The sequence below is a fragment of the Ailuropoda melanoleuca genome, chromosome 16 (genome assembly GCF_002007445.2).
Source record: "Ailuropoda melanoleuca isolate Jingjing chromosome 16, ASM200744v2, whole genome shotgun sequence".
Taxonomy (NCBI): domain Eukaryota; kingdom Metazoa; phylum Chordata; class Mammalia; order Carnivora; family Ursidae; genus Ailuropoda; species Ailuropoda melanoleuca.
The window spans coordinates 1,226,807-1,244,910 of record NC_048233.1 but is presented as its reverse complement, the minus strand read 5'-3'; the positions used below and the strand labels follow the sequence as shown (position 1 = coordinate 1,244,910).

The 18,104-nt window shown below is 42.0% G+C and overlaps 1 protein-coding gene across 3 annotated transcripts in view; it reads left to right on the top strand.

The window, feature by feature from the left end:
• The window catches only part of CACNA1C (calcium voltage-gated channel subunit alpha1 C), a 665,077-nt gene that overhangs the window by 441,175 nt on the left and 205,798 nt on the right, over positions 1-18,104 (top strand). For all 3 annotated transcript variants that reach the window (XM_019793444.2, XM_034646388.1, XM_034646389.1), the window contains 2 exons: positions 8,750-8,908; positions 15,668-15,864. In XM_019793444.2, coding sequence (XP_019649003.2) covers positions 8,750-8,908; positions 15,668-15,864 — 356 coding nt within the window. The remainder of the gene's footprint in view (positions 1-8,749; positions 8,909-15,667; positions 15,865-18,104) is intronic.

The following is an 18,104-nucleotide window of genomic DNA, read 5'->3' as shown; positions in this document are numbered from 1 at the left end:
GAGACATGACTCTTCCTTTCACTTAAACACTTAGAGGCCATTGTAGGGTTATTAATTGGCCTAATTTCAATATTGTTGTGTTTCAGTGGTTAGTTGGTGGAGTAGGTAAAATACACACATTTATTAAGTTTGCCATCTTATATGGATGGGGTTCATGGCACCCAAAACAATTACAATAATACATCAAAGATCACTGATCACAGATGACCATAACAAATATAATGATAATGAAACATTTGAAATATTGTGAACATTACCAAAATGTGACACAGAGACACAAAGTGAGCAAAATGCTGCCGAGAAAATGGCACGGTTACCAATGCATTGGTAACCTCAATGCAGGGTTGCCACAAACCTTCAATTTGTTTAAAAAAAAAAGGTAATATCTGCAGAGTGCAATAGAGCAAAGCACAATAAAACAAGGTATGCCTGTAGAGCACTGTTGGCCCAATTCCCTGCTTTCCTCTGCTCTCTCTGTGGCTAGGATGAGAATTATTTCCTCCAGTTTACAAATGAGGAAGTTGTCAGGAGAGCCGTTCTCACTGTGCTTCCTGAATTGTTTTCTCTGAAAGTGAAAGTGAATTCTGCTTCCCCACACTTCAAACAGAAGCAGTAAACTGGTTTCCCAAATCTCCTTCTAGTAATGTCTTTTAAGAGGCAGAACAAAGCCAAGGAAAAAGTGTGAGGCTGACAGATAGGAGAGCCATAGGTCTTTCCTCAGTTGTTCAGGCAACCTTCCTCACCTGGAGCTGACCGACCTCTCTGCCTGGACCTGTCTACCTCCCCACTCACCTGGCAAGGTTCTCTTCCTCTCGGGGGAGCCTTCTTCTACCCTCCCTCCCTGTCCAAGGATGATTCTTGTCATACCTTGTTCTCTTCCCTTAAAGCTCTTAACAAGTTTGTAATTATTTATTGATTGCATGATTGTTTGATTAATGTTTGGCTTCCATTACAAGCTCTGTGAGGGGAATGCCTTAAGACCTCTTATCCACCACTCTATCACCATCCCTAACATAACAGGTGGCCCATAAAACATAACTTAATAAATATCCTTTGAATGAGTGAAAATTAAAGTATTAAGTTAGGTGATCCCAAAGTCCTCTTCCTGTCCTGAAAAATTTTGAGTCCGTCAGTGAGCAACTTGTACCTGCCACCACCACACTAAACCCAAACCTCTCTTCTCTTAGTTCAGTGATTCTCAGCATTATTTCCTTATCGATTCTACAATCAGGATTTCTTGATCATTTTTATTGCCTTCTGAGTGCTCAGCTGGAACTGTGGAGTCTGAAAAGTTGGGACAGGAAATGTACATTCCTAGCCACCACCACCACCAAAAAAAAGCTGTAAGTCAACGTGGAACCTAAACAATGAAATCAAACTAACTTTGACAAAGATCTCCAATGGGGGGGGCGGTTCTTCAATTATTTCTCCCTTTCCTCCCATTTTACTCCAGAATGACTTGAACTTGAAAGCTGAGTTCAAAAGAAGGAGCATGGGAATAGAGTTTACATGGAAAGAACAGGGCCTGTAGGTCTAGCGCTTGATCAGACAACCCTTCTGCACATTACATTTCAGCCCCAGTAACTTTTCATTTCCCTTCTTCAGGCTCTTGCTCACAAACTCATTTTCAAACTTCTTCCTGATGTGACCCCTGGGGCCCTGAGAAGAACAATTCATCACCAAAGTATGGCTTAGTGAGATGCTCTTTTATAAAACGAAAGAGTGTGATGTGTTCTCAGCCGCGTATCCATCACGGTGGACCATCTGTAATGGGTGTGGAAGCCTGGGCATTTTTGGGCTAATCTCAACACTTTCTTCAGGAAAGATGCCAGGTTTTGCTTTCCATAACTGATTGATGGTTCCTCTTAATCTTTTAAGGAAAAACAGGATGATTTATATATTCAGATCCTCTAAGCCTCTCCTAACCTGGAATTTTCAGGTTGGACCTCTAAAGGTATGCAGGCCTTTGTCCAGGGCTTAACAGCAACATAAGAGAGAGAAAAGGAACAGCCATATGTGCCAACTAAGCTCCATCTCTGTCCTTTTCTTAAATTCAGCATTGGATGGTGCCACTTCCCAAAGCCCCATCTCCCTGGGAGGTGTGGCAGCCAGGCATTTTGGGAGATTTTCCTTCCACCAAGAGGAGGTTACCTGACATGAACTGCAAATTATCAGACACTGGATTTCTAGATTATATGTTTAACCCCTGTGTGGAACTATATATTCCAAATTTTCTGGTGTAATTCTCATACCCAACGTTCTCTCCTATTGTCCCCATAAGTATATGTGTATTTGTCAGATCTCGTAACCTGATTTGAGGCTAGGAAAGTAGCCTCATCCTATTTGTAGGCCTTTACTGATTTTGTGTTCACAGGGCATTTTCCAGCAGTTGCTTCACTGGGCTTACCTAGGGCCCGTTTGCCTCCACTAACATGAGCAGCCAGCCCTGAAGAAGGGCCTAGCAATTGCTTATCTGCCATAAACGTGGCTTATCTGAGGAGAACACCTGGGTGGAGAAATGTCGATGTGTTTTCCAAATTAGAGCTTGAGCTGGAGGAGCCATTTCTGGGGCAGCTCCGAGCCAACTCCAAAGAGAAGATTCTAAGCATCCAGGCCCTGAGAGCCAAAATCTGTCTGATGGACTGGAAAGAAGGCATTCTGGCCCCATGCTTTCACACATCAGCCTAACTTCTGCCATCCCAGGCTGTCTGTGAGGAAAGCAAGCAGGAACTCAAAGCCTTTCCTAGACTGGCCTTGGAAACACCAGGGCTCTCCCAGAAGTGGGAACTAGGCTCCCCACCTTTGCTGCAGATGTGTTAACTGCTTTATAGACACAAATATTAGAGACTTAGAGCCACAGTGTAGGTGGTATGGGAAGCATTTAGCACAATGGTGAAGCCCATAGGCTCTAGAGCCAAGCCACCTGGCCTTGTACCCCATGCCACCACTCACCAGCTGTGTAACTATGGGCAAGTCATTTAACCTCCCTAGGACTCACTTTTCTCATCTGTAAAATACAGTTAATAATACCACCTTCTTCAGGACGCCTGGGTGGCTCAGTTGGTTAAGCGTCTGCCTTCAGCTCGGGTCATGATCCCAGGGTCCTGGGATCAAGCCCCACATCAGGCTCCTTCCTCCACAGAGGGCCTGCTTCTCCCTCTGCCTTCCCCTCCCCCTGCTGTGTTCTCTCTCTCTCTCTCTGACAAATAAAATCTTTAAAAAAAATAGCACCTACTGCATAGGTTATTGCCAGGAGGAAATGGAATAATCCAAGTAGAGTGTTGAGAGCTGCACCTGACCCATGGTAATGTCTTCAGAACAGATTAACTCAGAAATAGGGGGCCTTGGTGCACCCAGGCAATTCTTCACCCAATTGCTGAATGCCCACAAGGCACCTCCTCCAAGATCTTGTTCAGTCAATGCTGGGACACATCTGAGGATGGAGAGCCCACTACTTTTTTAAAAAAATTTTTATTTAAACTAAATTTAGTTAACATAGAGTGTATTATTAGTTTCAGGGGTAGAATTTAGTGATTTATCAGTTGCATATAACACCCAGTGCTCATTACATCAGGTGCCTCCTTAATGCCCATCACCCAGGAACCCCATTCCCTACCCCCTTCCCCTCCAGCTACCCTCAGGTTGTTTCCTAGAGTTAAGAGTCTCTTATGGTTTGTCTCCCTCTCTGATTTCGTCTTATTTTATTTTTCCTTCCCTTCCCCTATGTTCACCTGTTTTGTTTCTTAAATTCCACATACGAGTGAAATCATATGATATTTGTCTTTCTCTGACTTATTTCACTTAGCATAATACCCTCTAGTTCCATCCATGTCATTGCAAATGGCAAGATTTCATTCTTTCTGATGGATGAGTAATATTCCAGTGTGTGTGTATCACATCTCCTTTATCCATTCATCTGTCAATGGCCATCTGGGGTCTTTCCATATTTTGGCTATTCCAGTCCCTCTTAAAACATCCCACTCTACCTTCAGATAGGTCTGGGTTTTTGATAGTTTTCGTTTCTGTTGAATCTAAATCTTTCCTGGAAACTTCCTAGTTAGTCCTGGTTCCATCTGTGTGGTTACATCAAACTCATCTAACTCCTCTTCCTCAAAATAACAGTTTAAATAATGTGAAAATCATTGATATCACCCTCCCTGCCTGTGTTTTTCCCATTCCATGAGTCTTATCTTTTCCTGACAATACATCTTCAGTTTCTTCTAAAGGTTATTGAATGACATGGTTTCCAATTCTTTCATCATTGTGGTTTCTGTTTTCTAAGGCAGCCTGTGCTTACAGTTGTGATTTAGCTCCATGTGCATTGAGTCATTACTATATCCTGAGATACAAAGATAGAAGATGCAATGTGGCTGCAGGGAATGGCATTCTATGCGGGTGGAACAGATGTGCTAAGATAAGGAGGCATGAAGCCAGAGAACTTCAGACAGCTCAGTATATTCCTGGAATGTAAGGTGGAAACTGGAATCAGGTGTGATGAAACTGCAAAAGGAGGCAGGTGGGTTTTACCTGTAGGTGGTGAGGGTCATCAAAGGACTTTTCATCAGGGGAGCAACACGTTCTGGTTTGTGCTTTAGCACGAGCATTCTAACTGCAGCAAGAAAATTGGGTAAAACTGGACATAAAGAGACCATTAACTGAATGAAGAACACCAAGAGGATAAAAAAGAGGTAAACAAGTCATGAACCAAAATGTCCAAAATATATGCCAAAGGCTAGCAGTGGTTATCTCTGGGTGGTGGAATAAGGGATGATTTCTTTCTTTTTGCTTCCCATGTTTTATAATTTCTGTCATAAGTATTTTCTATTTTCGTTATGATTTTCTATTTTCCCTATAATACATGATTTTTCACATGTTATTTATATAGTAAAAATAATTCGTTCCTGTCTAAAGACACTTCAAAATCAAACTGTGTGACTTGGTAACCAGTTAGAAGGAAGAGCCTCAGGAACCGGGTTTCTGGCCTGGGTGCTCCGTTGGGAGGCACAGCCTCTGGCTAAGATAGGGACAAGGGAAGAGAGCATTATTTCAGAAAGCTGATGGCATCCCTGATGGCTGGAAGGAAGCACACGGTCTGCTGTGGTTTCCTTTAGACCTCTCTGTAGCTCATTCAGTAGTCTCTGCCTGAGTTTGTGGGCCCCTGAAACTCACCTGTCCATTCACATCCCTACCTGTACAGCAAACCCCATCGCAGCAAAGGCCATCAGAATGCCATGATTGCAAGGGCATTTATTTAGATTGAAAGTTTTGTCCCTCCTTCAATAAACAATGAGTGCCTGCCACCTGCTTAGCACCAAGCTAGGCATCAGTGCTAAACTGGTGAAAAGAGCAGGCAGTCCCTGTCTTCACAAAACTCAGGCCAATGTGAAGGACAGATAAAAATGCTTAAAAACCACTTAAAAGACATATAATTCCAAAGTGAGACTAGTCTCCAAAGGAAGGGAAATTGTTCCCAGGAGATACATAAGAGAGGAAACTTCCCTGTCTGGGAGGTTGGGGAAGGACCACAGGAAGAGAGAAGCTTGGGCCGAGAGCTGAAGGCTAGGTAGGAGGGAGCTGTGGGAACGACCCCCAGGCCTAGGGAACAGTTTGCTCACAGCCCTGTGGCAGAGGAGGTGCAGGCATACCTCGTTGTACTGCATTTCACATTCTTGTGCTTGCAAATGCTGCATTTTTTACAAATTGAAGGTTTGTGGCAACCCTGCATCCAGCAAGTCTATCATGCCATTTTCCCAGCAACATTTGTTCACTTTGTGTCTCTGTGCCACACTTTGTGTCTCTGTGCCACAAAAATCATATGATAATTGTCTTTCTCTGCTTGACTTATTTCACTTAGCATTATCTCCTCCAGTGCCGTGAGTAATTCTCACAATATTTCAAACATTTTTTTTAATTTTATTTGTTATAGTGATCTGTGATCAGTGATTATGACTCACTGAAAGCTCAGATGATAGCTAGCATTGTTTAGCAAAAAAGTATTTTTTAATTAAGGTGTGTATGTTGGTTTTTTAGAGATAATGTTGTTGCACACTTAATAGACTCCAGCGTCGTGTAAACATAACTTTTACATGCTCTGGGAAGGCAAAACATGCGTTTGACTTGCTTTGATGCAATATTCCTTTCATTGCAGTGGTTTGGAACTGAACCTTCAAGATCTCTGAGGTCTGCCAGTATGGCATATTTGAGGCTAAAAGAAAAGCTGTTTTGACCAGGAGCACAGAGAATGAGGGGCAGGGGATGGGAGTGGATGGAAAAGTAGATAGGGGTCCAGCCCTTGTGCCACTTTGAAGGGCCCAGGAAAGACTCTGGTTTTGTCCTAAGAGCAGAACCTCTGGCCACGGCACAAGGAGTACCATTCTGTGTCTCCCACCACCTTCTCACCACCCCAGGCTGTGGCACCAAAGGCCTGATAACAAATCTCGCTGATGGCCTGGGTAGGCGGGATTGGGAGACCTCCCTGCCCTTCAGTGAGTAGCACTCAGAGCGCTCCCCTGCCAGCAGACACCTCTGAAACTTGCTTTGCAGTTCAGTTTTCAGCTTCTTCCATGGCTTCACATACTTTAGCACTAATGTGTGTACAACTTGCTAATTAATGAAATCATTTGGATCTGAAAACATCTTGTTCTAATGGGACGCTGCAAAGCACTCTCATTAATTCACAGGTAAAATTATTCCAGCTTTTCTCTTCTTTTATTTTTTTTCCTCTCCCCATCTTGGCTTAATAACTGGGGAGAATTCCTCTAATTAGCCTTGTGAAAATCACTCCACCAAATCACAAAACACCAGTGGCTGCCTTGGGACCTGGGGAGAGGGTGACCCAGACTTTGTTTATCCAGTGCAGAGGGAGGGCTGTGGGTGAATACAAAGGTGAAACTCCCCATGCACAGTGCTGTGGAAAGATGTCCACAGCTGGGTGGGTACATCAGGTAGAGACACTAAAAGTGCCCTGTGTGGTGTGATGCATAGGTGGGTGTCCTAGCATATGTATGTCAAAGGTGGCCACAAGATATTCTACACAACTGGCCTAAATGTAAGGAACCTACCTCCCTTTCCCCACTTCTCTCCTAGGACATGAAGACTTGGTATACTCACTGTTGACAGAAAGCTTTCTTGGAACTGGGTGTAATCTGGGGGTGACTTGCTGGTGACTCTCCACCATTTTGCAAATGATAACTTGTAACATCCCTTTTAAACAAAGAACATTCTTGGTGTCATTTATGGTTGAGCTTATAAGTTAGGGGGTCCTATTACACAGCCATCCAAAAAAATGATATCGTGCCATTTGCAATGACACGTATGGAACTAGAGGGTAATATGCTAAGTGAAATAAGTCAATCAGAGAGAGACAATTATCATATGATCTCACTGATAGGTGGAATTTAAGAAACTAGGAAGAGGATCATAGGGGAAGAGAGGAAAAAATGAAACAAGACAAAACCAGAGAGGGAGACAAGCCATAAGAGACTCAACCATAGGAAACAAACTGAGGGCTGCTGGAGGGGAAAGAGGTGGGGGGGATGGGGTAAATGGGTGATGGACATTGGGAAAGGTATGTGTTGTAATGAGCACTGGGTATTATATAAGACTGATGAATCACAGACCTGTACCCCTGAAACAAATAATACATTATATGTTAATTAATTGAATTTAAAGTTAAAAAAAAAAGAAAAAACTCTGTTTTACTTAGAGTTCCTCCAACTATCCTTATCCTAACACACAATCTTTTCTTGAGACATTCTTAGATGATGAACAATTTGGTCAAGAAACTATTTTTAAAGTAAAGTGTAAATAAACATACTACCATTTCCGAATGCTATCCAAAGACATCAGGGGAATTTATTCTAGACCTATTAGCCCTGCCTATAACATAAATTAAACATGTCCTGAAACCTTGAAAAAAATTTTTTAATTAAATTTTTTAAAAAGTAAAAAAGAGAGAGAGAGAAAGCAGGGGGAAAAAATAGGTTAGGGCGTCCCTTTTCCCGTAAGACAGCAGTACATGCCTACAGACTTTTGGGGTGCACTGACAAGACCCACATGAACTCCCTTCATTGGGGTTTTTGAATGGAAGGCTGTAATGTTCTTCAGATTTGGGCCCTGAGGGAAAGGGGCCTGGTCAGAAATCTGTGGGAAGAGAGGTCCACTCACATAATCTCCGGAGTCCCACAGAGGTCTCAGCACCTACACATATCCTGAGGGTATGAATCAGTTTCAACAAAGGAAGTCCTACCCTCCCAGATGCCTGACAGATTTGTGTTTTCTAACAGATGGGTCAGCCATAGGCTCTAGTAATCCCACCTTGAGTGATAAGCAAGTCCTTGCAGGGCTATCTCTAGTCAAAGTTAACTCTCACTATAGTGAGATGCTGGTCTAGGACAAAAAGATGCTAGGTTGTCTCTAAGACCGGATATTAGAAAATTGCATAGTTCTGGATAAAACAAGATGTTCTTCCCCTTAGAAGCACAGCATCTGCCAGTCCTTTCATTTGGATGTGCCTCCAAGAAAGATTTGGAGTCAGGCCAGCCTAGATGTCAATCCCTGCTGTCACTCACTGACTGTGTGACCTTAAGCCTCACTTTCCTCATCTAAAAAATGGGTCTTATGATACATCACTGGTAGAGTTGCCAAGAAGATTGCATGAGATTATGTCAGTATGGCATCCAAGATAGCACTTGGTTCGATAAATGGAAGCTGATGTGCTCACTATTACCGTCTGATTTTGTCATTTTAGGTCTCCAGGTGGTTCTGAATTCCATTATCAAGGCCATGGTGCCCCTGCTGCATATTGCTCTGTTAGTGCTGTTTGTAATCATCATCTATGCCATCATTGGCCTGGAGCTCTTCATGGGGAAGATGCATAAGACCTGCTACAACCAGGAAGGCATAGCAGGTAAGGGAAGATGCTGAGTGGCCAGCTCTCAAGAAGCTTCCCTGTCTCATCGCTACTTTCCTTGTAACTGGGTGATGCTACCATGTGACCAGGGATGCTAGGGAAGGCCTCCTCCATTCAAGTACTCATCTTTTCATTCCATGGATAAGTGAGAGGCAGAGATTGGTATTCTTTTCCCCTCGGCTACTTTCTTTCTAATAAAATAGATCTCTGTTAAAACAGCTAAATGCAAGTTCCTGTCCAGCACTACTAAACAGTTTAAATGATCTGTGTGAATCAAGAAACACCACCTAGAATATTTTAATTTAAGAATCAGAACTGACATAGTGAGGGTGTGCATCTCTGTTTATTGATCCTTCAGTGTCACTTGTCATCTAAAGCCCTTTCAGGAAGGCAGCTTTGCCTGCAGCCTGTAGATGCCTCCATCACAACCCTAGGTTCTGTCCACCCTTCAGGGCTGATCTTGGCTCCTCTGTGCTTACGGTTTTCTGCTTCTCCCTTCATAGGCAGAACATCCCGGCCCCCTGGGAGAGGGGGGCCTTTTTGAGACTTCTCTCCACATGGTCCTTCCATAAATCAATATATTTAACAAGCAATGCTAACACATTAAGCACTTCTCTGAATAGGACTAAAGTTTTGGCTTGTGGGTTATGATACAGATTGTTGTCTTAGGTTACTAAAATCTCAGCAGCACCTTTAAAAAAATCATTTAAACAGGTATTGACAAAACTTTGAAACAGACACATAAAGTAGTTGAACACAAAAACTTGTTGAAAAAAATACTTCCCCCCAAAGGGGTTAGAAGTGTTATAAAAGTTTATGTGATTGTTTTTTCCAACAACAAGATCTTTCATCTTGGTTTTTGGCATCTTGGTGGAGAAAGGGGAGCATCTGTCTGAAGCTTTAAAAGATACCTCATTTCTCTCCATCTGTACTGCTTCTCCTTCCCATTCACCCCGGGCATTAAATTAAATTTGACCCCTCTTGCTTTAGGATGGTGAGGAGGGACAGATCTGCACAACAAGGAGTGACATTTGTTATTCGTATTCAGAAACCAAAATAGAGTATCTGATCTGTATGAACTGATTTAACTGATGGATTGACTGGATATTTGTAGTTTCTAGATCACCACTATGTGACCATAGTTCTATGGTCAAACAAAAACTATACAAACAAACTATACAAAAAACTATACAAAACTATACAAAAAACTATACAAAACTATACAAACAAAAAACTATAAGCCCATGATCACAGACTCACACAATTGTTTTTACTTTTTTGATAAAGAGTCTGTTTAAGAGAGACCATTTTTTCTCTCTGTAGAGTAACTTCTAATTATTTGGATCATAATTGTATAAAATAAACTGTCATATTAAAAAAAAACAGAAGCTCTTTAATATTAGTACAGATCTTGCCTTTAGCTACAATTCTGAGATTTCCAGCTTTGCTTAGAGGAATACCAAATAATGCAATGAATAGTATTCTCCCCTTGAATTCAAATCCTTCTTTTTGTTCAGTTTAGTCTGTACCAGCCCTGAACCAATAAATTTATGTTAATTGGGTAGCTTTGTTAGAGCTCATTCTAAGTCCCACATAAGAGCTGGACTGTTTATCTCTAAAGTTTATGCAGTTGTATTGAAATGATCAGTTACTCTTTAGATCCAAACTCCTCAGGCAGCTGTAGGGAGGTTGAGTGTCAAAGACGCCAAGAGTGGGTGTGTGTGATGGTGTGGCTCTCACCAACAGCATACCAAGGGGTGGGGAGAGAATGAAACGGTGAAATTCTGCCATGGAGCTAATGATAACGACCCTACCCTGCAACCAAAGGTCTGTGCACCACTTACCTAAGGAGCATCGCTCCCAGAGCTGCACATGGTTTCTATCATCCTGCTGGGAAAACAGCAAAAGTATGTTTTTCACTGGTGGCAAGATCCTCTAAGGGCCTATGCTAACAAGCAACCCTGAATGTTGGAAGTCACCAGGCTTTGTTGTCAGACCTGCAGTGGCCTCAACCAGCAAGAAAATGGTGGGTATGATAAACAAGAGAGACACAGGATGGGATGCTCTTCTCTGGACCACAGCTGATCAGTCTGGTGCAACAGCCGCCAAATGCCTGCCAACATTTATAGTGGCCTGCCCACTGTTAAGATAAAGACCAGAAAGAACTGGCCTCACCAATTGGAGTAGCCTCTTTAGAACCATATTGTTTTCCACCCTTGATTTAAAAGAAATAAATAAAACAGGACAAGAAAAATACTTAGGACGTCACATGTTTCCTACCAGAAGATGCATCAGATTATTTAGCAGTGGATTTTACCTTCACCCCACAAGTCAGAAAGGAAGCTAGCTGCCATGGTGAAAATGACCATCAGCCTGGGGAGCCAGGATGCCAGAGGATCGACATTGAGAGAAGTGTTCCAGAGAGAGGAGCCATGCCAACTCCACCAGGAAGGTGACCTCACTCTGTGTGGAGCCAGGCTCCCTGCTGGGAAGAGGGCTGAGGACACCTGGCCGTAGAAGCCTTTTCACTCAACACTCTGCATTCAGGAGCTCATGTAGCTCCTCCTTCCTAAATCTGCCCTCTGATGACAAATCCAGGGACCCACTCCATCACCTCCAACAGAACATGATACCACTGTCATCCAGGCCTGTCCCACCTACATAGTAACTAAAACTAATGAGAAGGGAGCAATCATATGGGAATCTGGACATACTCCAAGCAGCCATAGAGAAGAAGACCAAAAACCTGTAGTCTTTGAAACCACTCCCCATGTCTTTTGGAGAGTTTTATACCACCTTTGGAATGGGTGATTTTTTTTTTAAATTTCAGACTTTGGATTGAATTACCATATTTTTCTGCAAATTTAGATTATACAAAAGTGCTTGTGAGCCCTTGTCATAATTTTTTAATGGAATTTAGATCAAATTCTTCTTTTTGCACTCTAAGATTATTTCTCAGGCTGGGAATTTTATGTGCTTGTAGATTGTAGGACACATTGGATTTTGAGCCATGTTTTGGATAAATAAAGCTCTGAAGCTGGCTGGGTGGACCATTATTCAGCCTCTAGGCCACCCTTCCCGTTCCCTGTAGAAGTGGTCTCTGAAAAGGCAATTTTTCTCCGATCCCAGAGGCATTTGCAGGGCGCCTTCCTAGTTCCTCAACAGATATATTACCATATGCCGGCACCTTTTGTTTCTGGCTGTCCCATCTGTTTGATGGCACTCTGAGCCAGGCCACTCTGAATCGCTCTCCCAAGCACACTAATTACCCCTGAGACTGGCAAAGAATTGGTTGGCTCAAACCTAGAAACGAAATCACTCTCATTACATTCACTCCTTAAAGTTGGGTCCTAAAAAAGTAATTGATTTTGTCTTTGGCTATTTCTCCTTTGAACCCCTAACTGGCGCTGTCCCAGCGTTTCGTGTTCTTGTTGGTATTAACTGCATTTCTAAATTCTCTCCTAATATTCGCCTCCATTCTTTTACCACAAACTTAATTGGGACTTTCCAGAATGATTCTACTCACTTCTGTTTTAAAGCATAGGGCCCACATCTTTGTTTGTTTCTCCTACTTTTGTTCCCACTTTCATCCCTGGGACTTCATGACTCTGTGGAAGAAAACCAACACAATTTTCACGTTCAAACTAATTTCCCCTCACCCTCAAGTGCATGTCGCAAGGACCTGCTGATGTGTGTGTGTTCACATTTTTCAAGTGTTCCCTTTAGAGCTTTTTATAGATACCTATTTTTACCAGATCATCATTGCTTCTTAATTGTTCTCAAATCTTTTTTTATTGTTGTTCAAGATAGCTTTAAAATAGCAATGGCACTTCAGCCTTTAGATAATCTCTCTGAACCTCATCCCTTTTTTTGTTATTATTATTAATGAGATCACTTCCCCTTGATGTCATTTTCCTTTCAACATCTATTTTTTTGCAAAGCCCCAAAAGATGTTTTTCTTCCTTGAGGACACTCAGAATTCACTTTGGCAACATTCATTTTTTCCTTATTTTTGCCTGTTTCAGAAATAGAGAACTCAGGGAAGGCTGTCAGATGAGAAGTCACAATACAAAGATTAACAGCATCTTTACTCACTAGAAGGTGAAACAGGAAAAAGAGAAATGCAATTTGTCCCTCTGTTTTTTCACCTTCTCTTTTTCTCCCATCTCCTATATCATTCCAGCACTTTTATCACAGTGATTGAACACATCACAGTAGAAAGCCATCACCAGAACGGATGAGAAACCCAACAGAACGTATGATCTGTTTGGTTCTTGGTTTCCCGGTCTCTCAATTTTTTAGGTATTTGTTACCCACTTTTTTATGCATTCTTTAGGGTTGGGATTGACTTCTTAGTTTCCCTCTTTTTATAGCCTCCTGTTGTTTAAACTCACATCCAAATCTCCAAAGACTTCAAAAATTCAAAAGTCCCAAAAAATTGGCTAGAGTTCAGTTACAGGAGTGGAGCCCTACTGGGAACCAGACCCTGGAGTCAGGAAATGGTGTCGATGCTGTCATTTCCTCAAACAGTTCAGGGACTGGTGATGCAGACCTTTACACCTTGTCATCACACAAAGACTCACACACCACCTGAAACACCAGGCCAAGAATAAGCCAGGAAGTAGCGCTGTTCACAATAGCCCAAACCTGTAAACAATCCAAATGTCCATCAGCTGGTGAATGGATAGACATACACTGAAATGCACTGCTTGCAACAAAAACGAATATACTATACTGATGTGAGCAACAACACAGATGAACCTCAAAAACATTATGCTAAGTGAAAGAAGACGGACACAAAAAGCCACATATTGTATGATTCTATTTATAGGAAATTTCTGGAAAGGCAAAGCTATAGAGACAGAGTGTAGATCAGGTTGCTAGGGGCTGGGGAGAGGAGCTCGGATTGACTGCAAACAGGCACACAGGAATTTGGGAGGATGATGGACATGTTTTAAAATGGTGATAGCTGTACAACTATATAAATTTACTAAAAATAATTGAGCTGTACATTTAAATTGATGAATTGTAAGACATGTAAATTATATTTCAATAAAGCTGTTAAGAGAGAAAAAAGAAAAAAATCCAAGACACACTGTAGCATATATTTCCAACCACACTGCTCAGCTCCATTCTGGTAAGAACTGTCTCCTAGTTAGGATTAATATTCCTCTTCCTATCTTCCTCTTTGGAGTAAACAGTTTCAAATTTGAAGCCACAAACTGAGAAAGAGCCAACCAACCTGATAGTCTTCAATACAGAGGTGCTAGACGCTTGTAATTGCTGGGATGCATATGAAGCAAGAAAAGACCCTGGGTGACCTGTTACTTCTAAATGAAGAACTAGAAGTGAATTCTCTATCTGGGGACATATTATCACTATTGTTAAAGGCAATCATTTGTTTGTTATGACTGAAGTCTATTCTGTTTATTACTGCTACCTTCTACAAGCATGAGACAATGTACTTAATTTCACAGATTTCTGTGAATTTCAAACTATTACCTTCCACAGCTGGGTCAAGACTACCAGTATTTTATCATAATGGGAATTCTTAGATCAGTCTAGTCTTTTTTTTAAGGATTTTATTTATTTATTAGAGAGTGAGAGAGCCTGCGCACACCCAAGCTGTGGAGAGGAGGAGAGAGAGGGAGAAGCAGACTCCCCACTGAGCATGGAGCCCCATGTGACATGAGGCTCAATCCCAGGACCCTGAGATCATGACCTGAGCTGAAGGCAGACCGCTTAACTGACTGAGCCATCCAGGAACCCCTAGATCAGTCTAGTCTTATTACAATTTACCAATGATCTCCACACCAAAAATATAAGCTACATCTTAATTATTAATTTTCTAGTAGCTCTTCCCAGCATGTGGAATTAGCCCAAGCACCATCTGTAGCCACAGTAGATATGTTAAATGGCTTCCTGAAAAAGCCCTGTCCATACTTAGGGAGCATTCTCCCTGTCACCCACTGTTGTTCTGTCTTGATTAGAGATCTAAAAATGATTCTTCTCTTCTGAAAGATATTAATGCAGGAGACCAAAGAGCAGTGCTGCAAGGTTCCACATGACAGTCAGCAGTGTTTATGCTCAAGGGTGGTAATAAAGACCACTATGATTGATACTTTCTCCTACGGTCAGAATTTATTTTTTGCCCTTCATCAACATAAGGCTTCCACTATAAAATGACTTGTTTCTCTGGTAATGTATCCTGTAACACATAAAGGACAAAGTGTCACTGAATGGGATTTGTTGGCTAATTATGTGAGAGACTCTTCCAATCAATATAGCCCTCACCCTAAACTCAGGTTTTCCAATGGAAGTGTCCATAGATACTATATCACCAAAAAAAGAAAAGGTAGACTTCTATCATTTTCCAGAATATTTTTCACTTGGAGTGATTGCATTATTAGCTTTTAATTGGCCTTTTGACCATGATGCCAACATGTTTCAGCCGAACGTGCAATAATCTTACTGTCTTTAAAATCAATTACCGAGGTTAAAATACAGTTTTACAATTAGTTGAAAGTACAGACCTTCTAAATCAATGGCAGCCTAAATGAATACCTAGTTCCTTATATTGTGTAATATGTCTACGGAAGAACTAATGAAAACTTGTTCTGCGTTATCGTTGTTGTGGTTTTGCCTAACCCCTCAACTTTATCCTATCAGTTTTCTCTCTGACTTCTCTCTCCATCTTTCTCCGCCCATCTCTCTCCATCCCCTCTGCTGCCTTCTCTTTTCCCCTGGTCATTCAAGATGTTCCAGCAGAAGATGATCCTTCCCCTTGTGCTCTGGAGACAGGCCATGGGCGTCAGTGTCAGAACGGCACTGTGTGCAAGCCTGGGTGGGACGGGCCCAAGCACGGCATCACCAACTTCGACAATTTTGCCTTCGCCATGTTGACAGTGTTCCAGTGCATCACCATGGAGGGCTGGACAGACGTCCTGTACTGGGTACGTAGCTTGAGATGGACAGAGGCGGGGAGTCCAGAAGGCTGTGAGCTTTTCCTCAACATCTCCTTTTTCCATTCTCCCCATGACTTTGTGGTCACATATACACCTTAATGGGATAGTTGATGCATGTCTTTGATTTCTTCCAGGTCTTTCCTGAGAAAGAAAGCATGAAATTTGCACCCTAATGAGTTTCTCTGTCTGCCCACCAGCCTAAGAGAAATGTCATCTTTCAGTTTGTCCTGTAGTGAGAAATACGGGCACGCAGCTGATGCTCTGTGAATGAGTTGGCTAAACGTGACACAAGGATTCTCTTCAACTCCCCTTCCTGTAGAAACTGTAGAGTTTCTTCTGTTCTTATCCTTGTCTTGCATCTGTCCCCAAAAGAGAGCTAGAGTGCACAATTATTAATTTTTAGGGCTAAGGAGAAAAGTCAGGCCTGGTCTTCTAACAAGAAACCATTTTTATGAATTGTTAGCATTATGGCATGCTATTGTATTTCTATTTCTCATGCTAATTATACCTTATTATATTAGAATAGTCCATCAGACAAATACATTGCCATCATTTTCACTGCTAACAAAACACTCTGCTGGTTATGTGATGCATATTTACCGCTTCCTAAGTGTCAACCCGTCAGTGGTAAATCTTCTTTTACCCTCAAGATGCCCCTTTTATTATCCAACAGCCAACAGTACTTTGCCAACCTTCAAGCTGTTAAAGCGCCAGATTTCTGCCTATCAGACAGGCAAATATACACTCCATATTTGAGCTGTCTCCATTCTGGCAGAGTCAAGTCCATTGTTTGTAAAAGCTCCAGGAAATACAATTCTTTGTAGTATCTTCTACTTGAGCATGAGGAATGACTTGCCAGAATCCAGTGTTGCTCTCCAGCATTTGGGTGAAAAATGCTTGTTGCCAGTCTTGAAAATACCATCTCACCCAGAGTTTTGCAAATAGTCGAATTTATTTGGCCATGCTGAAAACAGTCTATGAGTCTGCTTGGGGAATAGTGTCTACACACCAAGGCAGGGAAGAGGGAGAGGGAAGGGAATGGCTTCCCATTGAACAGAGCTGCCAGATAGAAAGGAACTGATGCCAAGGGAGGTGTTGACTTCTTCCTAAAATCAGAATAGTTTTGTAACAACACAGAGATGTGATACAGGGTATTGTATCTTTTAATTTTTTTTGTAAGCACCATGTCCTATTGATTCAAAAACCCTCTTTTTCCAGTTTTTATGTTCGGTTCAACATGCTGAAACCCAGTGTTGCTATGAAGTGCATATCTCCCTACAAATAACTACTTGAAGCTTGCCTGAGAACCTTGTACCCAGAAAACATTTACTGAGCATTCTTTGCATGCCAGGGAAGCTCTTAGGTACAGGATTCAGACATAAATAACATCCAGTCCAGACTGAAAAGCTCAGTCTAAAGAAACAGTTAATCTAAACAGAATAATGGCGGTACAACTAGAACAGTGCCATGGTAGAGTTGCTATGTTGTGATACTTTGAAAAGAAGACAAAGGTCAAGTCACTTCTCCCTCAAGTTAAAAGAAACACTGGAAAACGTTTTTTTAGGTCCATGCTTGACAAAACTGTTTTTGAATGATTTCTAAGAGGAAAAGAGGGAATTGAATGTACTATGTTTAGGCAAATTTATTTCATTTAGCGAAGCAGATCAAATTCCCAAGTGGTCCTTCTACCTTAGATAGATCCCTCTGGCTATGCAAGGACAGAAACACCCTTTTGCTATGGGCCATAGAACATATGATCATATGAAACTATGCTTCAGAGCCTTCTCACATGAGCTTCAAACCCATGCCTTAAGTTGCTATGGGAACGCCTTCCATGGCAGCAAATTGAGGGCAGGGTGGCAGTGGGTGGGTGGGTGTAGGGCTGAGGGAATAGGTATAATTTACTTTGCTGATGGCCCTGATGTATTTTTGTGATCTTCCTTCATCACTCCCTCCCTCTCCCTCACCATAAGTCATTGATACCCCACCAGCCAGATGTGACCCAAAGAAATACTGTCGTAATGACAGCCAGAGTGGGGAATGAGAAGAAACACACAACTGCAACTACCAATTTTCAGCAGCTGTGTTGTGCTTTCTCCCCTGGGGTGTGTGTGATAGAGCTCAGGCTGGGAACGGAAAAAGTGTCAGAGGTGAAGGAACAATCCCAAGCTCATGGGACATGTCTCTCTGATTTTCCCAGCACCTTCCCAAAACTGCCATATTGTGTG